The sequence below is a fragment of the Idiotropiscis lumnitzeri genome, chromosome 6, assembly GCF_059441095.1.
Source record: "Idiotropiscis lumnitzeri isolate Australia: NSW breed Sydney's pygmy pipehorse chromosome 6, RoL_Ilum_1.0, whole genome shotgun sequence".
Taxonomy (NCBI): domain Eukaryota; kingdom Metazoa; phylum Chordata; class Actinopteri; order Syngnathiformes; family Syngnathidae; genus Idiotropiscis; species Idiotropiscis lumnitzeri.
In genome coordinates, this window is record NC_142396.1 from 3,795,837 (window position 1) to 3,818,919 (window position 23,083).

The window sequence follows — 23,083 nt, forward strand, 5'->3', positions numbered from 1 at the left end:
CCAAAAAAATATATAAAAAACAAACATTTAATAATTAAAATACAAATCAAGTAGAATCAAATTCATTTACTATAAAGCACAATTGATAAACCCCATAGTGAGAAAATTCAACAGGAAAAAAACCCCAAGCAAAATAAAATATCAAAATTGGACAAAATCTTTTTAGTTTTGACGTTGTACGACCAGTGTACAATGAGAACCTCAAAAGAACCCTGTTATATGAACATTATTCATAATCTTTGTTACCTTAATTTAGCTTTTGCAATACCTGGGAAGATTTCAGGAAATAAGCAAACACTGATGAATTGCATCAATCCCTTTTTTTTTTTAATTTTATTTAAAGGTCACTTAGAAGAAAAAAATTCACTTCTGATCACATAACCTTTAAGAACGGCACCCACAATGCAACATACATACACTCGCTCACACAACACAGGCGCACACACACTCACACACATTTCACTCATTATGGTTTGCAATGATCATTAAGACGTGTTGTGATGAGATTCACAAAACTGCAGCATTCAAATGTGCCTTTTGATTTACACATTAAATATGAATAAAAATAAAGAAAAAAAAAACTTCATCATGATCCACTTAGCCGTCAACGGAGTGCAAAAGCCACTCATGTGCAAACACATTCAAATGACAAGGAAAGGAGGAAATACTAAGACAGAGGCGCTGTTGCTGGTGCGATCACTTCCAAGGCCTCTGAATTCGTCCACTGTCCCTGGTGGACACCGAGGATACAGAGGATGCGGAGGAGCCCATGCGGCTGCTGCGGACACTGCCCACTTTTGGCAAACTGCTGGATGTAGACATGCGGCTGGATGCACGACCTCAAGAACACACGCAAATAAAGATTCAACATTATTTAAATACGTACATTTTGTTATATGCACAAGTTCATTTCGTAACTATCACTTTTTTATGTCAGGAAATTTGTCATTTTATTTTCCAGAGAGTGCATTGTATCTAGAAATTGCATTGTATCGTAATTTGTAGAGATGGGCACTTGACCCTTTTTTGCCGGTCAGTCCCTCGCGATCTGGGAAGCCTTCCGGGCCTTATTCATAAAAATTGACGGCACCCGAACCCCCCCAAAAAAAGCGCCGCGGGAGAGATACGAACGGCAGAGGTTTATATCAAGATCATTGTTTATGTAAGAAGAGACATGAGACTTATTCTGACATGTAACCCGCGCCTCCCACCTGGTACTGGGGCAGAACATTACAAGAGGGGAAGAATATCAAATCCGAATTGCGGGTGAATCATATCACATCAGCAGTGAATGTTATTGTATTGGAATCGGAGAGAATTGAATCACGATGATTGTGATATTTCAATGTGCCTATTTCCTCCATGAGCCTCCTATAAAGAATTACAATATGACATGGCACTTGTTGAGAGTTCCTTACTGCTGCCCATCATGACAAAGTTCTCCAGTTGGCCTTCAATCCTGGCAAGCTCGTCGGCAGTGAACCTCCATCTTTGCACCGCCACCTGCATCAATGGTGGCGGCGAAGGCGGCGGTGGCGGGACGTTCTTTTTCCACTTGGAAGGCACGGTGGGGGGCAGACAGGAGATGGGCAAGGGGGCCGTCGTCATTCCCTCGGGGAACTTCTGACCGATCACCTTGAGACCTGGCAGACGACAACAGAGGCTCAAGTTGTGGCGGTAACCTCGTCGTTGAGCGGACGCCTTCGCCCATCTTACCTCCGCTGAGCAAGAAGAGGTTCTCGAAGCCACGCTGGCACATGCTGGTCGCCGCCTGGCTGGCGATGCGCTCGTCCTCGTCGTACACGATGATGATCTTACCTTCGGCGTTTTTCTACATGAGCCAGTTAAGGATCAAGCCACACATCTGTTTCTATTTGCAATCATGTTTTTTTAATATCACGAAAGAAGGATACATATTCCAGCACTTCCTTGGTATAAGGGTTCATAGAGCGGGACAGCGTTGCGATGGGAAAGCTGTAAGCTGGAGGGAAAGAAAAACATGGAAGGATAAGGCCATGCTCCAGATGTTGAAATCATCACTGCATTTCAATCTCAGATAAATAACATTGTCTGCATACATCTGCATCTCTAAAATATAAATCACTTGGACTGATGGATTGGAGTGTATATTTTTTTTAGTTGAGCTGCAGCTAAAGAATATTTTTAGAAGCGAGTAACGCTCCAAGTTGTCCTTGGGTGTGATTATGAGCGCAGATGTTTGTCTTTGTGTGCCATGCGATTGGCTGGCAACCAGTCCAGGGTGTGCCCTGCCAAACATCTGAAGATAGCTAGGATAGGCAGCAGCACCCCCCGTAACCCATAAAGAGAAGCGGATTGAATAATGCATGGATGTGTGCTCTGAAAGGTGCCTGTGAATGAAATGCAGTATGACGAAAGGAGGACAGGGCAAAGGTGGAAAGAGACATTACCTGAAATTATGTGGCACTGGTCATAGAGCTCACGTTCACGCACGTCCAGCAGCAGGTAGGGGCAATCTGGGTAGGGCTTTTCAGCGTCTGCGTTCACATCTTCGTCGGCTCCCTTTGTTTTGTCACCTTTCATGTTTAGCTCACCAACACCGTTTATGACGCTACAGATAAAACATTTTCTTTCATTTTCTTTCTTTTTTTTATAATAATAATACACACTTCTCTTTCATAATCTTCTTCAAGCTTTTTTTTTTTGGAAAAAATGTGTCACGATATGCAGAATCCAAACTAAAGGTCTCTGGAAACTCAAGCAAATTTTGTCTAAAACTATGAGACTTCTGGAGTGGGGTTGGCAAATTATGGCAAAGTAAGTGCGGTGTGAAGCGGTCTTAAAACTCATCCCTTTGGTTTTTTCGAATGATAGTCTACAAAAAAAATGCTATTTACCTTAGCAATGTGGACCTCATGGTCTGGCCTTGTTCCTGTGCCGCATCTTTGGGCTCCGACGTCTCCAGTGAGCCGTTCAAGTGCCCCGCCTGTGAGTCTTCTTTTGCTACCAACATGCTTCTGTCACCGCTGCCGTCATCTGATAGACGTTTAGCAATTTAGCATGATAACAATAGTTATGAACTCATAACTACAAATTTTATTTACCATGAAGGCTGTGATATGAATCACCGCTGACACATTCATTCAGGTCGGACACTGATGCCACCTGAAGTACCTGAGGTTGAAAACATGGTTGATTATCAATAGTGAATAGCATCACAATCGTTTTTACACGTATGTGACCAGTTAAGAGTAGGTCATAAAATTCAGAGTTCCACCAATGTTTTCTGAGGTAAAATAAACCTTAAAAGTCTCAAAAAACTTTTTACAGTGCAAACCTGAGGCGTTTGCAAAGCTCAGTAAGATTACCTTTTTACACTTGAAAAAAGATTATAAAAAATATGTCTCACCAATTCTGCAAACGTTGTCACTTTAAAACGCTTGAAGATTTCACCTTTGTTGAACTTGTAGTCTGCGGGAAAAAAAGACTTTTGTTTAGTATAGTTGCATCCTAGACCCATAATGATAAATGCTAATGCCTCACTCACGTTGTTTTATCTCCTCCAGACGCTCCAAATACTTGGTGAGGCTAACTCCTGTTTTAAGGGACATCACACAAATATGTCACATGCAAATTAATGCTTCATGTTCTGTATTACATCTAAATCTTACCCGTGTCCAGTTTTGTTTTGATGTGTTGATACTTGGCATTCTTTGGTATCTGTTTTCTCATGTACTGTAACGGTCAAAATTGGTTTATTCATTAGAGAACAATATCAGCATAACTTGCAGGTGCTATGCGGTTGCCATGGCAACGTAACTCTGAGCTACACTTAAGCAGCTAGCTAGCGCTGTTCCGCGCGTTTTGACTTAAAAGTCAGTGCCGTAACATCGATCCAGACACAAGCTTTACAGTAGTATCACATAAATACATAAAACACAATCATTTAAACAGAAATTACCTGATCGCTGCCGATGCCCCTGTAGATCGACATCTTTCACAACAGCCTGGACACCAAAGGCGTGGTTTTGACGCTTTAATCTCGTTCAAAATGTTAAAATCTTAAAGACACTTTGTTACTTATGAGCCAGGATGGCTTTCAATACAATTACGATTACTTAAACAATTAAGTTCCCTTGATTCGACGTTTACCTCCCGTATTATATCCTATCATGCGCAGACCCTACTAGTCGATCATCTGCACATACAACATGGCAGCGGAAATACTAAGGCTGCATAATCTAAAACGGACGTCGGCGACACGGCGATGATACGCGTTTACGAGCCAATGTCTTAAGGCAATTGTCTGGGCATCGGCGTGACAACGGCGTCCTTTACATCATCACAATCATTACATCAATGCCGTACGCCTCCAACTTCGGAACGTCACGCTCGCGAGAGTTGAGCGTCAACGTTATACGTCCCCACTTGGGACATCATGCTCGCACGTTATCTTCGGTCCCAAGAGGGGGCTGTATCTGAAAAATACGCTGATAAACTATGAAAAAGTCAGATGTATCGTCAAATTGTATCTATTACTCCTCACCTCTCAACACATTGAGACGAAGTATATTAAGTACTTAAAACCTAATGAAAAAATGCACATTACGAATTAAATTACGAATAAAACAATAAGTAAGAGGCACACTATCAATCCAACTTTTTTTTAAACTGAATTGGATCTGCAAGGGATCATCAGTGGACGTGCTGATTGGATATTGTCGAATATATTGAGCCAATGAAAAAGCTTTATACAAAACCGGGGCGTGATATGTCAATTTAGAACCAATGACACGCGTCGACACTGCTCCTTCGGCGCAGTTGGCTAAGCGGCAGAAACGCTGACTTCATGACTCTGTTGACGTGGGGAAATACGTAATTTTCATCCGATTTAACTCTTGTCGTCATTCATTCGCATATAGTAATTACCTATATACACGTCATTTTGACAAAAAAAACATAACCGATATCGCTAACTTATCCAATGGGTTGCCTTGCCGCTGCTGACAATTTAGCAAGTGTTCTAGCAGGCTGTGCGCGCCGATTGGATAGTGTCATCCTTCTGAGCCAATCGCAGACGTCGCCAGGGCAGGTCGTCGTAGTTGCTAAGCGGCCGGAAAATGCTTTACGTCATGGCCCCGGTGACGGGGGGAGTACATCACTTTCAATCATTTTTAGCTAGACTCATGTCATTTGTTTACAAACACCAATTACCAGTATACATGTCATTTAACGAGACGTAATCGTTTTAACTTTTGTTCTTATACGAACGCAATGTTGCCACTTTTGCTGCTACGGGTTAGAGCTTTAGCAATTAGCACCAAATAGACAGCGTTGTGAAGACACAATGCACAAAACACAAGTGAACGTATTGTTTATTTAGTTGGTTGTGGATTGGAGCTAGTGGACTTGCTCATCATTCTATCAGCGCTTGACTGCTCAGGTCTAGATACGTTCCCGAAGGCGCTATGTTTGAGCATAATGGAGGAAACGTTCAAGTCGGTCAACGTTAACATCGAATGACGCAAAAACATCCACGATGGCTTCGGTGCTGGTGAGTAATTTTTTTTTTTGACGAATAAGAGACGAGAAGAAGCAGCCGTGTGCGCTAATGGAAGCCGAGTAAGTAATGTGTTTGAGAAGAGGATTTGCTAAGTAGAACTGTCGAAACTCTCAACTTCCTGCATTTGTTATCTGCAAAGTTTTGAGCTCACGGCATTAAATATAAGTGGGAGAAAACGCAATACGTCTCTGTCGTCAATACAGGATGACCCCAGCATGGAGAGACAACTCAAGGGCCACAAGGATGCCGTCACCTGTGTGAATTTCAGTCCAAATTCCAAATTAATCGGTAAGCAATCATGTTTATCGATTTTTATTATTTTACCAAGTTAGAGTACTGAGCGATATGGCCTTTAAAAAAACCCTCATTGACGTATCGCATAATAAAACGGCAATGACTATTCAAAAACGTTAAACTTTAAAACAGTTTTTAACTTTCATCAACTTCCAACAGAAATATCAACGCAGTAGAAACAAATCGTTACAGATAATACGATGAATTTCTTACCAGGCAAATAATGTCAAAACATATTTAAACACAATCCTTAATAACATATTCTGATAAGTATGCCGATATATTGTTGGTTAAACTCTAAATTTAAATTGTGACATAGTGATTTGTTTATTCCCTGTGTGACAATGCCAGCAAAGTTTCTCTGGTCTTTTTTTTTCCAACAGCATCGGGCTCCGTGGATAACAGCCTGATGATCTGGAACCTGTCGGCCAAGGGGAGGTCCTTGCGCTTTGTTAACCATCAGGACACTGTCACAGGCGTGCAGTTCTGTCCTGTCGGCAATCTGGTGGCGACTTCATCCAAGGACAAGATGGTGCGACTCTGGAAGCCTTCCTTGTAAGTCAAAACCTACCATCAAGTCCATTTTAAAATTGGACGTTCCCAACATGGCAACATTTTAACACATAAATTTCAAAATATTACAGTGAAATTTTTACATTCATCAACGTAATTCTTGGAAAAATCACATGTTATAATTCAGTTAAGTGTTTGTTACATGGAAAATGTAATGCTCCCAACAAATCTGGAAAGATGTGACATTTTAAGTTTAAGTTGTACTCATTGCATCATTTGTCACGCATCTTGTCGTACAAAAAAGTTATAAAGGTTCAAAATTAATGCCAATTATTTTCATAATTTAGTACTTACTACTTTCCAAATGTTCTAATGTCAGCCTCTCAACAGTAATGATCTGATTTCTGTAGTGTTTAATCCAAATTACATTTGCAAACATCTGCTTTTACTTGTTAAAAATGTCCAGAACATTTTAAGTCAATAAAAGTCAGAAAAAAAGAGACTTTGGACTTTGTTTTGGTCAAATTGTGACCTCTTTCCTCATGTGTTGTGTTTCAGGAAAGCCGAGTCAACGGTGTTCAAGGCGCACACAGCTGCCGTTCGCAGTGTGGCATTCTCCCACGACGGCGTGAGGCTGGTGACGGCATCCGACGATAAGTCGGTGAAGGTTTGGAGCGTCAGCCGGCGGTGCTTCATCTACTCGCTCAACCAGCACACCAACTGGGTGCGCTGCGCTAGGTACGAGGTCATTTGTTAGGGTATGGATGCTTATTTGAAATGCCGATGGTTCCAAGGTCAAAATATTCCTTGTCTCTTGGATAAGTTTTCAAACTTCCAGTGAGTAGTTAATAGCTCGGTGATTGTTTATTATGGTCTAGACTTTTTTTTTTTAAGTCCTGATGTTGTCACGCCTTTCCACATCAGTTTTTCAATGAATCTTCAACAATGATTATTTCTCTGATGTTTGTTTAGTCGAGCCTGGCCCCTTTTTAAAGATAGACCCTGATGGAGCCTCTCTACCGTGTAGGTTTTCCCCAGACAGTCGCCTTGTGGTGTCCTGCGGGGATGATCGCACCGTCAGGTTGTGGGACACGTCCAGCAAGAACTGCATCAACTGCTTCAGTGATTACCGCGGGTAAAAAAAACAAAAAGAGAGAAACCTTAATCCTCCCAATGTTGCTGTACTTTTCCACATTTCACCTCAATCATCCACATTTCAGATCCGCGACCTATGTGGACTTCAACTCGAGAGGCACATGTATCGCGTCATCAGGGGCTGATAGCGCCCTTCAAATCTGGGACATACGCACTAATAAGCTTATCCAGCATTATCAAGGTAATCAAGCAGAACAGGAGACGCTCAAGAATGATGTCGATTTTTTTTTTTTACGTTTGAATTGTAGTCCACAGGGCCTGTATCAACAGCTTCTCCTTCCACCCGTCCGATAACTACCTGATCAGCGGCTCCAGCGACAGCACAATCAAAATCCTTGACCTGCTGGAGGGACGCCTCATATACACGCTTCATGGACACAAGGTGCAGCATTCAATTTATTTGTATTTATTTTTTTAATTAATTTTTTAAATGTAGAGGAAAACATTATAAGAAAGTTGTAATATTGGGAATAAAAGTTGTAATGTTATGAAAATGAACACTTATCATGCCAATGTTGCAATTTTCGTTTGCCGTTTTATGAGAATGGCGGCACGGTGTACAACTGGTGAGCACGATGGCCTCACAGTTCAGAGGTGAAGGGTTCGATTCCGGCTCCCGGCCATTGTGTTCTATCCTTGCCTGCGTGGGTTTTCTCCCGCATATTTTTGCTCACCGTTACCTAACCTTCATGCCTATCTATCCATCCATTATCTGAGCCGCTTCTCCTCTCAACTAAGTTGTGGTAATATGAAAGGGAGTTGTCATGTCAGGAGAATAAAGTACTACACCCCTTTACTTTTTTTTTTTTTTAAACTTTGGTTGTTCTTTTCAGGGCGCTGTTCTCACCGTGGCCTTTTCCAGAGCTGGAGAGCTTTTTGCTTCTGGGGGCATCGATTCACAGGTTGGTGACTTTTAATACGGTTCTCATATATGGACAAAAGGATTGACAAACCATTCAATATTGTTATTTTATGATACAGCACTGACATCAATATATTAATTATATGACACAGTATTAATAGCAATATTGTGATGCATCGTATATTTATCAATATTGATTTTGTTTCAGTCCAAATGTGTGGGCATTACAGAGCTGCACCTTAATTGCTTCATTTGTTCTTTTCACCTCAGTTGAAAATTTTTGCCAAATATTGGCTCACGTCACGTATGTTGATGATGGCCTATAAAAACATTACCAAAGTTGGGTCACATGCCACTGTCAGTACTATATTTTTGTCTAACCAGGTGATGTTGTGGAAGACCAACTTTGACGCCAAATCGTACCGGGAGGTCCTGGAGCAGCACACCCGGCAGGTCATGCCCAACCCACCGCCTCATTTGACCGATATCCATCCCAGGGTGCCCCATCCGCACCAGCCGCACACAACGGACATTCAGGTGCCTTTTTTTTCCACATGTCCACCATCTCTCAGTGTAAAAAAAAAATGGAAGTGCTAATGGAAATTCTTTGTGCCTCCTCGCAGGTTGGTCCGGGGCTGACGGACACGCACTCGGCGGAGCCAGACATCGTGGAGTTACGAGAAGCTAGCCACCAAGACGTGGTAAGTACCATTTTAAAAGTCAGGTTTATCGTTGGAGTAGAAATACGTTTAATGTGAAAATTGTCATAAGTCTTTAGTACATAAGACTTGATTATTGTTAAAGAAAATAAAATCTCACATTGTGACTTTTCAGCTACCTTTAAAAAAAATTTTCTCACACGACTGAAACGAAATATTTATTCTAATACGTTATAATACTTGCTCATAAAAGTGATTTTTTTTTTTTTTTTTTTTACTATTTTTGTGGTACGACTTTCTCACAGTATTATGACTTTATTCATGTAAATAAAATGTGACTTTAGTTCAGGCTACCCAAACAACTTTATTTGCATGAAATTGTCAATTCAGATTTTTTTGTGCTACATTACTTTTTGCTTGCCGAAAATGTTCCTTTTCTCACAATATCATGACTTTATTCTTGTTGAAAAAATGCAACTTTTAGCTCTGTTTCCATTTTATTCGGGTGGAATTATGACTTCTCACAAATGGCCTTGTCATTCACACCATATTTCACGATATTTCTTGTAATATTCTGATCTTATTGTCATAGAATTTTTAGTTTTTGGTTGCAATTTTACAGATCTCACCGCAACATTAGCATTTCTATCGCAATATTATAACTTTATAATTTTAAAACGATACCATTTTCCCTGCGATTTTCTCAATTCTTTCTCCTGAATTTTTTTTGTTTCCGAGTTTTCTCAACGTTGGAACCTTTCTCACAATGTAATTTTACCACTAGTAGCATTATGATGAATTAGCGGGGCACAAAATATCAATACCACACCTTCATTACATGTTGATATCAGGATTTGTGTTACGTGCTTTAACTTCAGCCCTGATAAGTATCGCTGTGATGATTAATGCATTACCAGTCATGGCCACAAGGTGGTACTGCAAACCAGCCTGTGATTTTGGACCCTCCTCCTGCTGCTCTTCAAAATCCATCCATTTTCTCCTGACAGCCAGTCGCAAGGCACATCACAGGCAAACAATTGACGGTACAAACAAATAATGGACTGGTCGCCAGTTAATATCAGGGCTCATACAAACAATGGACCGGTCAACATCAGGGCACATGTGGACAAACAATAGAGTGTTCACCAGTACTATATAGAAAAACGAGTATTTACACTCACATTCGCACTTTTGGACAATTTTGGGTCTTTGTTGAATAATTTTACTCTCATAAATACTGTCATTCTAATGTAATTAGTGTGTGTGTGTGTGTGTGTGTGTGTGTGCGCGTTGTGGCCTACTTCTGTCACTGCATGCCCTGTGGCTGCAATCTGGGAGGACGTCATGAATGGAGTGAGCCAAGAGGAGGTCATTACTAAAAGTCGTCTTGATTGACACCAGCAGCCACTGTTATCCCACCAATGGCAAGGCACTATTTGTAGCCTGGCGAGCGGGCGGGACTTGTATCGCCTGCGTCCCACTCTGAACGTCATATTACCTCGAGTATCTTATACACAGATGTCTCACAAACATTGAGGTTTAGAGCTGTAACTGAAGCACTCAGACTACTACTCCCTGCTTTCACTGATGATTTATTTTATCAGTTATTAGTGTTTAGCCCATCTGGCACACAGTTCTGAGGTTGAGGGTTCAAATCTGTGTGGAATTTGCATGTTGTAATCTGCCGTGTCGACCATATACTCTCAACAAAGCTGCACATTTTTTGGGCTGCGCAGATCCTCCCTCCAACTTAAGTGTGCCATTAATTTCCTCGCCTCCGTTGCTTTTCCGATACAACCCAGTGCCATCAAATGAGGTGGGATCAACTGAACAGTAAAAGCCTCCATTGCACATTGCTCACCTGCACCGTGCCGTGTTCTGCCGTTAGGATTCGCAAATGGCGAATCTTGGCCACTGGTTTTTCAGTGATTCAAAATATGAATTGTCATTTCATGATGTGGCAATGTCACATATTACAGCTCATCAAATGCACATAGCTTACACACAGGTAATAAATCAATTTCCAGCCGGTAAGAAAAGGATACAGAATATACTGTACACTTAATTGTGTTTTCCAACAATACTTAACCACATTTACAATTTCATATATACTAATAGATGAAATAGCAAAGCTTGGAGTAAACATTTTCTTGAGCTCATTTACAGCTCACCGGGTCTATTCATCACTTGAAAGAGCCCGCGGCTCAAAGGTCATGACCTTGCCTCAGGAGTGGCAGTTTAGGGCAGTTGCCGGTGGGTTTGGATGTCAGTGTGAGGATGACACACCGGGGACTCAGAGCCTTGGCCGCTCTCCCTTACAACTGAAGGAGAGACTGATGAAATATTGAAGCTTGAAGTGAAAATGTTGGCAATTCACACTGAACGGAGAGCTCAAACTCATTCATTCATCCACTTCTGAGTCACCGGCGTGTCGTCCTCACTCTCTGGTGTACAAAACTCAAAGACTCTGGCTGAGAACCGCTCATTCAAGTGAAGAATTGCCCCGTCGCTCATAATTTTTGGACTATACATCACTCACTATTCCATCCTCATCGGTAAATACTGTATAGTTAAGAGAGTTCTGACGGCCAATATCAGATGACAATGAACCACCTCGGATGATGGTCTGACAGCCCTGAAACAGTCTCATGGCAAAGTGAGCACTTAGGCCCAGCAAGGCTGTTTAAGACTTGAGCATTTTTTCTCTTGCTGCAGCCTCGGAATTGAGGAAGCCTAGCACCCCATAAAGCTGCTAGATCAGATTGCATGTTTAGAGGCCATTGTCTGAATGTGACCTGCTATTGGGTGACCACCAGTCCATTGCTCCATCTATATGTGCCCCGGATATTAAAGGTAGCTCCACTCTGCATTTGTATGAAATGTTATCTAGAATAGCCACTCGACTCTTGTCCTATCTACCCACTCTTCCTCCTCCTCCTCCTCCTCATGCTCTTCCGGGTACTTCTCTGGCGCATGTGAAGGCATGTGCTGGGTGAGTGAGAAGTGGCGAGAGGAAGAGAGAGTGAGATGGAGGGAAGTGGAGATCACAGGAGGAGGGAGAGCAGCCGTGGGTGTTGGTGGTGTGGGCGCTGTTGCGCGAGGGGGGGGCGTTTGAGGAGTCCACGTGCAAGCCCCTCGGGACCCTGAGGGCCCTCTACCGAGCTCTAATAATAGACTAGCCAGAGTGGGTTTGATTTAAGTCACCCACTCACTGCAAGCAACTGGGTGTAGTACCTCTTCTCACCACTGGAGGTGTTGCTCACATGCTGGTCCATGCAGGCCATGCATGGCCGTCTTCCGATTCTCATGTTTGCAGTCGAAATTTCTTTTTCTGTCCTGTCAGAGCGAGATGACACGTAGGTACTTGTTGGATAAGCTCATTTGAAATCTTAACGGCAGTAATATTTTAAGCAGCAATGTTTTGTGCCTAAACACAAGCTCTTGTTGCCAACCATTCCATTTCGCAACAGAAATATGACGAAATGCCCGGAGGTAATATTTTGTGGTCAACCATTGTATCTATAATGGCAAAATGGTTGTTTTTTTGTGTTTTTTTTAAAGTCATTGTGGCAACGTGACAGGATTTAAAAATAAAATGAGAATCAGTCAAATTTGCAAAGTTGGGTGAAAAGGCCACTTTCGAACGCAGCTAGAATTCTGAAAATCCGATAAAACATTCTGTAGAACGAGCTTTTTGTGTATGTGTGTGGGTGGGGGGGTGATGACCTTTTTGAGGAATGTTTTTGTGTGATTGCCTTCACAAAAACAAATTAAGAGTAAAACAGTCTAACTTAATTATTTCTCAACATTTGCTTTGATTCTTTCGTTTCGTCTTCTAATCAGGGAACCACCCTCCTCTGATTGGCTGCCAAGTTTCAGTTAAAAATATCCACCAACTTTTCGCCATAATTCCGGGATATTAATGGGTCATAATTAGCGTCTTTTTTTTTTCAAACATACAACAAAAACGTGACTAAACTCTCGGAGATGGATTTTTGTTGAGAAAAGCAGTGTGGGCAGTTGGCATTTTTTAAGCATTACAAGTGTTCATTCCATTTTTTTTTTTTTTTAAAGAAAGTTTCACTAAGATGTCGGCCACTTGTCATGCTGCTAGTCAATAACTGTCTTTTTAATCATGAAACATAACTTTTTTGTCTACATAAAAAATTTTGTGGTAATTTTATTGGCAACATATGACGGCCTCTGCGTTCTGTGAATTTGACTTTTTGTGTTTGCGTTTTTATACCAAGTACAACTTTTTTGTGATCAAACTTTTCCATTTGTGTGCTTCAATGCACCTTTTTGTGGTCATGCCTCCATTACCGGGAGTCCTCACTTCACACTTCATCCCCTCAGAGTGCTTTCCCCTCTGTCCTGGCGCCACGTTCTGCTCTAATGGTTCCCAGCGTAGGCGTATACGCGATGATTGTGGAAGTAGCCTGAGGTGGTTGCGTGGGTGGGGGAATTCACTACATGCAGTTCCGCCGCCATCGGTCAGCATCGACCCCGACACGGCTGTTGGATGCTTGGTAAATTCTGAAGCTGAGCTATGGTTGTCTCTTTTGGCTGAGCCTTGCGCAACAGACAGAAGTGACAAAATAGCTGCCCCCTGAGATGGATAAAATCAGGTGGGTTTGGATGCTTAACTCATATTCCACAAACGCAATATTAATCAGAATGCCATTTTTCGACTAATGAGGCTGCGTAGAACATATTCTTGTCGGGGCATTTTTTTGGGTTGACTTCCCCTTTAAAGGTTTCTGAGATTCAATTACACGGCAAAGCACCTGATGGATTTTAATTATTTACTGCCCGAGGTATCATTATACTTTCGTCGTCATAAAAAAATTCCAGATTATTGACGGCTAGGGGAGGAATGAGGATAACACACACTTTGCTGTTCAGTAGAGATCAGAAGTCACGATAATGCCCTCCAAGTTTGTATAATTTCTTTTAAGTAAAAATGCACCCCGAGGGGCAAATTTAAAATGCTGCGCCATGCCTCGTTTCAACATTTTTTTTTTCTTGCATTTTTTTTAAGTCTACTGTGTATATATATGTGGATAAAATTGTTGATACCTCGCTGCTGAAGATGTTTTTTTTTTAAATAGTTTTGTTGAACCACTATTCAAAAGCTATGTCTGATTTCCATTGGTTGATTTTCATTATATTTGTAGTTATTTGTCCGATTTAAGTTATTTCTGTGATTTTTTTTTTTCTTCCGTTCCAATACCAACCATTTGATTTGTGGGCAACTATTTAGTTTTTAAGCCAATTGTGACTTTTGGTTGTCCACATTTTCATACCTTGGCAAATCCTCGCGGTCAACTCAATGCTTTAAAACGTTTCTTTCTGCAATGTGACTGTCAATATGGCTGAAATATGTTTTTTTTTTTTTTTTTTTAATAATTTGGAAAAATCTTGGGAAGGACTGTAGCGGCAAAAAGTGCCACACAAAGTGGCATAGGAACACTGTGTTGACCAGTATTAATTTATTTGTGGTCAACTATTGACATTTTGGCTCTTAAAGTTTGTGGTCATTCGTTGCCGTTGTCACCCTCAATGGCAAGCAATTAAAAATTCACTTTTCCATCGTCCCCTTAATGCATCTGCTTATATTCATGTTGCAGACTGCGCTGATTTGTGCGTTAAAGAGGTGATTAGATGGCAGATGAGAGCGTGCGATTGAGTTACCAGCCATTTTCTCAAGTGTCACCACAGACGCTCGGTGTGACGCCGGAGCTAACTGAGCGGGTGTCCTCTAGCCGGCGCTCTCCTTTGCGGTTATGTGTCCTTTAGCATTGTGTGTACACTCTGGAATTCCGATTGCACACACATGGCTGCACCTCGTGTGGAGCTTCCTGCGCAAAGGGGATGCTGGAAGATTGAATTGCGCCGGGGGTTTAGTTTCCATATTTAGATGACGGAGAGGAGAGCCGGAGTGACAAGACTCGGCGGAAACGAGCTAAAGATAGCAAAACCTCTCAGGGGGGTGGAAAGGAAGGGGGGGGATTCTTCTTCTTTTCATTAGATTAAGGACTGCTGAAAGCCGCACAAAAAAAAACAAAAAAACACAACTTGCAACTTGACATTGTCATATGAGCATTGTTTAACCATTGGGATGTCCTGATCACATTTTTTGCAAGTGAGTCAGTCGAGTCACAAAATTTCTGAGTATGTAACGATACTGATGCCTTGGCGATGCATTACGAAGAAATTTATCCTGTACATGTATGTCGTAATACATTTTCAGTAACGTACACCGTTATTTAGAAGTGTGTTTAACGATAGGTCCATGTAGCTGGGTAGTTGCATTTTTAGTTGATAAATGCTGCCCGTTTGAAGTCTTTAATTCCTAATTTTGTCAACGTTTGCATTGCATCCAAAGTATAATCCTTTTGTGGTCAACTTTAAGATTTTTGGGCCCAAATGCAACAAGTCTTTTTCCACCATTTGTCCCAAATTTGACACTTTTGCAGTCATTGATTTTTGGGCTGAAATCTGTTTCTATTGAATTTATTTCTATCTATTTATTGCCAAAACCTGTTCTTTTTCCCAAGTTATAATTTATTTATTTTTTACCAAAATAATAAACTAGGTAATTACTGCCATTGACGGATATAGAAGTCAAAAAGTCCATTAATTTTATCTGGGTTGGGCAGTGAGTGTGTTAATAATAAACTTTTTTTCAGTTGCATTTTTGTGCTGAAATTTTTTAAGTTTTTGTGGTCAACCCTTGCATTTTTGTGTCAATATGTCTTTTTTTATGATCCTTCGTTCTATTTTGATGCCGCAATTTGTGTGGAGGGTGATGTTTTGATTCTCAAAATAGAACTTTTTATATGCATTTTTGTGCTAAAATTTATTTTTTCTGTGGGAAAATATTACAATTCTTTTTCAAATTACAGGCTTTTGTGGTCGATTCTATTTTTTTTTTGTGCCTAAATGGATTTATTTTGTGGTCAAAGTGATGGAGTGTTTTTTTTGTTTTTTTTTTGCCAAAACAAAACTTTTTGTGGTCACCAGTTTAAATTTTGTGCTAAAATCTGTGCACAAATATTGTACTGTTGTGAGCAAATTTTTTCGTGCCCCAGAATAGCTTTGATGGAAGACTGTTTTGTGGTTTTGTGATATCCCAGATCAAAATGTCACCTTTTTGTGAGTGGCCACATATGTGTTTGGGGGAGACAAATAATTTCATAATTGCCAGATGTAATTAACTGATGGGCACAGGTTTGGTCACAGAAGTGCTGCCTACTAACAGTTTTGTTTTGTCCATGCTCACTTGTCCAGAAACTCGATCGCGCTCATGAAAAAGACAAAAGTCGGGCAAGTCCTCATCACGAATGCAGCAGGATTCTCTTTGCGTCGTCTTTTCCGTCCTTCCCTCCCCTCACACCTCACCTCTCTCGGCCTTTATCTCCTTGTCTTATGCAATGTGTCTCAGGAAAGCCCCGGGGGTGTTGCCTTGACACTTGGCTGCATTCAGTTTGGAAATGGTGATGCGACAGGATTCTTTTCGACTTCCCTTTTTTTAAGGTGGCAAAATGGCAAATAAGCGTTTAATTGCAGCTCATCATCTTGAGATGACGATTCATGCTCACATCTGATGATTATTGCGCTGCAGAGATAGACAAAGCCTCTGAGAAATGTCTTTTCTTGTGAGGTGATCTTAGCATTGGAAAAATAGCGTTTTAATAGTGAAAAATGATTTGAACCAGAGAAAAAAAAAGGGTTCAATTGGAGTAAAACTCAAGTCTAGAGATCCACCAATTATTTATTTTTTTTGGACCAAAATCTGACTTTTTGTCATCCCCTGTTGCATTTTTGTGTTTGTGTTCATCCATTTAATTTTTCTGCCAAAATGCAACTTTTAGAAGTAGATCACTGCGTCTTTGTGCCAAAATTTGACTTTTTATGACCAACTATTTTGTTTTCTTGCCAAGTGCAACTTTTTGTGGCCAACCATTTCATTTTGTATCAACCATTGCATTTTTGTGTCGACCTTCTACCCGAAAAGCAACTATAAATAGTTTTTTCCCATTTCGCTTTTGGAAATAGGGGAAACAGGCTAAACATAGGAAATGAAGAGCGAGCGGGTTTGAGATTAGATTTAGTGTCCTCGAGTCTCCCGGAAGATTGGTGGGGGAGAACAAGCGCTGGGCCTGTTGCTTGTGACCGTCTTATGTTTTTCCAAAGGTATTACGCCGCTTGATTTCTCAGAAGTTAATATGATTTTGTTTTCCTTATTTCTGACCATCTTCACACATTTTTTGATCAGTCACCATGCATATTATTGGGATTTTTACGATACGATAGTGATTGTACAACATACGATAAATCCTTAATTGGATGAAAAGCACATGTTATGATATATATATACCCTACTGTTTATCACTGCCTTTCTTCAAAACCCTTAATTTGACTTCCCTATTTGAAACCGTCAACCAGGCTTGAAAATCTTATTTTGAAACCTGAACCCTTGTTTTAAACGCTGACTCTGGCTTGAACCCTGACTTTCAAACCTTAATCCTATCTTGACACGGATGAATTTTTGCTCTGTTTATTATCATCAATTTTACTGGGAGAAGGAAAAAAAAGCTGCCTGCGGGTACTAGTTAGACCCAATGACAACCTGAACAGTCCTCGGACCTGATCTAAAAATAGCTTGTTGAAAACTAGATTGCGTTCAATGAAAAATGCAGTTTTTATTTATGCTATAATATTTCTAAAAAAATGACATTTCAGAACTATAATTTTAATACCAAGATTGCGTGATAATTTTGCTTATCTTTCTCTCCATTCCTACTTGAAACCCTACTTTGAAACATCAACGCCGGCTGGATTCTCTAAACCTATATTTAATCCCCATCTAGTCTTAAAACATTGTTTTGAATCTCCAACCCAGGCAGTAAATCCTTATTTGAACCTCTAATTTAAAACCTGAATCTGGCTTTTAACCCTAATTTGAATCCCAATTTTGAAGCCCTATCGCAGTCTTGAAATCCTAACATAAAAGCAAACCCTAAATTTATTTAAAACCCTCACCCAGCATTTTCACCCTAAAGCCGACTTTAAAATCCTAAATTGAACTCTAACCCTGTGTTAAAGCCCCACTTTGAAATCCGTCGCCCTTGTTTATAACCTTCACACTGCATAACGTGTCCCAAAAGGCCTGCTCTTGTTTGTGTCCCTGAGTGTCTTGAGAGTTTAATCTCTTTGAACATCCTGCTGCTCCACGTCAACATTTTGAGTTTATCTCAAGTCCGAGGGGACTGATGCTATCGTTGACGTATGACATTTTGCCACTTTGCCGCCTCATTTTTAGATTCCGTTCCGCCTTTGCATACGCAACAACGAGACAACAACGTCCGTGTTTATCGTGCGAGCAATACTTGCCGAACGAATCGCTGGCGTCCGTCTTCTTGTGTGCATGTCTCTCAATAGTTTTATGAATGCCACTTTTATTTATTTTTCTGATTACAATATATGTATACAGTACGTGCAATCAACGGTTTCTGATCATTGCATTGTTTTTTTAAAACTTTTTGTGGTCAAATATGCGTTTTGCATTTTTTGTGCTTAACTCATTTACTGCCATTGACGACTAAAGACGTCAAAAGAGACATTTCTTTTTTTTTTTTTTTTAACTGAGCTGGCAGTGAATGAGTTAAGTACACCTTTCTCTTTAGTGCAACATTTTCCGCTCTGCGTTTTTGTGTTAAAAAGACACTTATTACGGTCACCCGTTGCGTTCTAATAACAAAATGTATATTCTGAGATAATTTGGACCATATATTCTGGCAACACAAAACTACCTGGCGTGATCGAGATTGTGAGATTGTGTTTGCTGCAATGTCATATTTTGTGGATCCGATCAATGTCGTCATTGATCGATGGGCACATTACATCCGATCACCATTTTGCATAAACTACAAACGATCTGCTGATTTAATCCAGCCGATCAGATCTGCGTAGTTTAATTTCTATGCCAAAATAGAAAAGATTGTTGTCAATTATTGCTTTTCGGCAACAAAATACATCTTTTTATGGTTATTGTTTTTGTGATTCACCTTTTCTTTTCATTGCCAAAATACAAATCTTTGTGATCAACTGTTGCAAAAATGTGTTTTGTTTGCCCGGGTATTTGTCAAGAGTTAAAGGTCTCAATGTAAGGTGCTTAAGCGTTTGGCGGTGGCCGCTTGCCCGGTATGTGTGGGAACGTGGCGAAGGTTCAGGTGGCTTGAGTAGCGTCTGAGAGGCTAACCCAATGCCTGCATTGTCGTCTTCTGTGGGACAATCAACAATTAGCTGCAAGTTTTCTCTCAATGGAAATTAGTTTCTCACAGGTTCTTTGCGCTCCTTTTGGTATTAGCTCAAGTGCTAAAGCTGATTAGGAGGCACTTATGTGTGTGCGTGTGCGTGTGTGTGTGTGTGTGTGTATGGCAATGCAGCTCAATTTATTTAATCTTTCCCATCTGGATGCCGTAGAAAGTGCTTGGTCATATCCTTGAAGATGCGCGACAGAGCAAATGAATGCAATGCATGTGCTTCAGTTTGAGGGCGAGAGCACAAAAGACCAGCTTGTTGGGAGAGATTTTCTCAAAATTTCCCAAATTTGAAACACACGCGCTGGACAGATGGATGATGTATAAATACAAAACATTTCTTCATCGCATGAGTGTGGCGCATCGGCGAAGATGTTTGGTTATTAGTAAACATGAAAAGTCCCATAAATCAGCTCCACAATGTCACATTTTGACTTCACGTTTTACTAATTAAATGTCATGGCTATTAAGAGTTGACCCCAAAAAGTCCCAGGAAACCATGCCTGAAAAGACACCGGATGTTTCTAATTGAGGCTAATTCTAGACTATTTGAGTCTTTTCCTGATATCCTTGTTTGTCAGTTTGTTTTTTTTATTCAAACCCCGAAGCAATTTTCATTTAGCAACGTGAAATTTGGTAATCATGTCTTTCATCAGTGTTCCTGCGGCTCCTTAAAAAATGGTAAAGGCATTGAATCCATGAATCAAAACAAAAAGGCATTAATTGGCGTTAAAATGTCTTCATAAAAAATGTTCACACATGAAAATATGAATTTATAATCTTAGGTAGTGTTCACATTGCAAATATAGTAACATTCTTGAAAAAAAAGTTACCGGATGACACGCAGCGCCATAACAACCAGAACCAAGAACCAACAAAACAGTGATGTGCTTTTGGACAGGATGGCAGAGCGGAAGTCACAGCAGTTGCTGCTTGTTCCGGTCATGAGGTCGTTTTTTTGGGGACTGGCAAAATTGATTTGAATGCGAGCGGCAATGGGGACTTTCTATTAAAGTGGACAACTTTCTTTTCATTGGACTCACTTGAAGTGTGCAAAAATGTTTGCTGGTCACGAGGAGGCTCACTCATGGCCCAAGATTTTCAATCGAAAACAATAGAAAGCTCATCATTAATTACTTTGAGCTTTTTGAGTCAGCGAACCTTTATCAGAACTACTGTAGACACGGGCACTGACTCGACCTCATGTTGAACAGCTAGCGGCTGATTCCCCCAATGACATTAATGATCGCTCGATGCATCATCTTGAGGAGGTTGCCACCCTGCTGTCTCCTGCCGTCAACCCCTGCAGGAATCATGACATGGGGAACACTCCGAATTAAGTGCTTGAGTGATCAAGTCCACTTTTTACTGATGTCTGGCTGGAATCGTGTTAGAAGTCTGTCGGGGTGAAGGAGGATGGTTTGTTAACTGCTAACGTTTGTCAGAGATGGGTTTTTTCACGCTGTGTCATCAAACTTTGCTGACATGAGCCAGTCGACGCCTGATCTTCCATTCTGGCTCCGATGCGGCCCAGAAAGTGTTTGCAACCGCTTTTGACATTTAGTGGTTGAGGAGAGAGACAATGCCGAAAATTATTTGTTCTAAATGGCAGTCCGTTGGATGCTAATAGCAGGTGGTTAAAAGCAGAGACAAGAGCAGCCAACGTGTCCGCCACAGGCATGGACGCCGGCGTGATTGACATTCGGAGCCGCAGGGGCGACTAGAGGTCATGCTGTGAGAGAGAGCTGGTCCCCCACACCCGGCGGGCTGCGACAGCCACAGGTGGGCTTTGTCTGTCATCAGGGCTCTTGTTGCACCAACATGTATTTCACACAAACAACTTTGTGGTCACATTTTATTTTGAGATGCATCAATTTCAAGACAAAGTTATCTAACAAGCTTATTTTTATTTATTTATTTTTTTTTTTAAGAGGATAGAAGTCTTGCTTTTTGTCATGAGAAATCTTAGCAGAATCAAGTCTTTTCTCTTTTTTTGCTAAAATGGCAGATTTTTCTAGAAAAGTAGAAATCTTACAAGAGTAAAACCATATTTTCTCTAGAGTTAGTCCCATTTTTTTGTGAAAATATTTGATTTAATAAATAAATAATTTTTTTAAAAAATGTTTATTTTTTGTAGAAAAAAAGTACTATTTTTTATGAATTACTATTTATAAAAAAGATTTATTTGAGAGTCTTATTTTTCCAAAGTAAAACGTTTTTAGATTTTTTTGTTTAGAAATGAAGTGAATCTTATTATTTTAAATAATTCAATGACAATGGACATCAAGGACTGAGACTTAAAAGCCTACTGTCAAACTGACATTTGTTTTACCATTGAAACGGTCGCTCTGGATTATTCGTTTAAAGGAAGTCCTGTCTGGAAAGTATTAAGCCCGCATGGCATGTGCTCTACCGCCCGGCCAAAAAGCTAAGATTAACAACCCAGCATTGTGTCCGAAAGCTGATTACTCAAGTGGCAAACAGCTGCTGGGGCCAATTTTTCATGTCAAAGCATCACTCCTCCTGCACTGTGGGCGGCGGATGCATTGAATGAGCTGTCGCGGCGGTGCAGCTCAAAGTGAGAGGTGCATCGATCAATGCGGTGAAGAGGCAGCCGTTTGCAGGCTTGTGCAGACTTGAAAGTTGACCGTGGGCGCGCATCTATGCATTAGGGAGGGATCTTTTGGACTCCTGAAGATGTGACAGATTAACATTGACTTGGTAACTCCTGTGCTCGCCTACCTACTCTCAAATCAATTCATGCAGGCGTTTGAAAAAGAACCTCTTTCCCTGTGCAATTTTCACTGTCCGACAAAAATGAGAGAACTAAAGTGAAGAATTTTTTGGGAGGGGCTGATATCAATTTTTTTTAGAAAGAAAATTTAAAATTGCTGATTTTTTTTTTTTTTTTTTTTTTTTTTTTTTTAGAAAACTGATATTTTTCAAAACAAATTGTAAGGCTAAAGTAGAATTTTTTTTTACATACATTTATTGTAAAGGTATTTTTGCCTAATAAATTATAATCTGTATTTTGTTTAGAATAATAAATTATTTCCACTTACAAGTCATTGTTTTTCCGGCCAAATTAAAGTAAATAAATAAAAATAATAAAAAGGAAATAATGGAGATTTCCGTCACGAAAAAGTAGTCATCTAACAAGAATAAATTTGTATTTTTTTTCCAAGAAAAAAATTTCATCGTTTGAGAATTATTGCAAGTACAAGTGGAGCTTAAATAAAAACTACTATTATGGTGAACAAGAGCAAAGGAAGGAGGCAGAAACTCTATTCACAATTCGCAGAACGGCCCAACACGTGTGAAGTTTAACACCCGACATTCATTTCTACCGCCTCGTGTTGAAATCAATTGTCACTGTACGACAACTATTTCAAAGACGCTGACGTCATTGAATTATCTGATGACTTGATGCTTTAAAGCTGCGTGAAAGCACACACAGTTCCGCAAAATCCTGCCGTTGCTATGTTCTGTGGAAAAAACTTGGGGGGGGGGGGGAAGTAGAACAGAGTGCTTTTTTTACCATTTGTGAATTTACCTATTTTCTGATTTATTTTAATTTGCTGACAACGAAACAATTTAAAATGAGGTCATTCAGAATAAAAGTAGTAGTAGTAGCATTTCGAAACCTTCAACTATCACTTGTTGATGCATTTTTGCTCTTTACGACAGGGCTTGGCCTCAATCCTCCACGACTTTGAAGATTCACTTTAAT

General features: G+C 40.4%; 2 protein-coding genes across 4 annotated transcripts in view; one reads left to right on the top strand and one right to left on the bottom strand.

Moving 5' to 3' along the window:
* Window positions 1-114: 114 nt before the first annotated feature.
* cep41 (centrosomal protein 41) lies at window positions 115-5,016 on the bottom strand. Its single transcript, XM_088297606.1, has 11 exons — window positions 3,941-5,016; window positions 3,651-3,714; window positions 3,527-3,574; window positions 3,389-3,450; window positions 3,084-3,153; window positions 2,877-3,015; window positions 2,430-2,590; window positions 1,914-1,981; window positions 1,717-1,831; window positions 1,419-1,643; window positions 115-839 (listed from the first exon to the last, which is right to left on the bottom strand). The coding sequence occupies exons 1-11, from the start codon at window positions 3,971-3,973 to the stop codon at window positions 697-699; spliced, it is 1,128 nt and encodes a 375-aa protein (XP_088153732.1). The 5' UTR covers window positions 3,974-5,016; the 3' UTR covers window positions 115-696.
* poc1b (POC1 centriolar protein B) overlaps window positions 4,807-23,083 on the top strand; it is a 38,355-nt gene continuing 20,078 nt past the window's right edge. For all 3 annotated transcript variants that reach the window (XM_088297605.1, XM_088297604.1, XM_088297603.1), the window contains exons 1-10: window positions 4,807-5,533; window positions 5,746-5,830; window positions 6,220-6,391; window positions 6,908-7,087; window positions 7,377-7,484; window positions 7,570-7,685; window positions 7,753-7,886; window positions 8,338-8,406; window positions 8,751-8,903; window positions 8,990-9,067. In XM_088297605.1, coding sequence (XP_088153731.1) covers window positions 5,519-5,533; window positions 5,746-5,830; window positions 6,220-6,391; window positions 6,908-7,087; window positions 7,377-7,484; window positions 7,570-7,685; window positions 7,753-7,886; window positions 8,338-8,406; window positions 8,751-8,903; window positions 8,990-9,067 — 1,110 coding nt within the window. In that variant the 5' untranslated portion in view covers window positions 4,807-5,518. The remainder of the gene's footprint in view (window positions 5,534-5,745; window positions 5,831-6,219; window positions 6,392-6,907; window positions 7,088-7,376; window positions 7,485-7,569; window positions 7,686-7,752; window positions 7,887-8,337; window positions 8,407-8,750; window positions 8,904-8,989; window positions 9,068-23,083) is intronic.

What these genes read in the sequence shown, in the direction of transcription:
- cep41 (XM_088297606.1), bottom strand. Translation starts at nt 3,973, where the DNA reads ATGTCGATCTACAGGGGCATCGGCAGCGATCAG. An exon ending in TCTGGAGGAGATAAAACAAC is followed by an intron (nt 3,451 to 3,526) that starts GTGAGTGAGGCA and finishes TTTTTCCCGCAG; the next exon opens with ACTACAAGTTCAACAAAGGT. An exon ending in TTCATATCACAGCCTTCATG is followed by an intron (nt 3,016 to 3,083) that starts GTAAATAAAATT and finishes AACGTCTATCAG; the next exon opens with ATGACGGCAGCGGTGACAGA.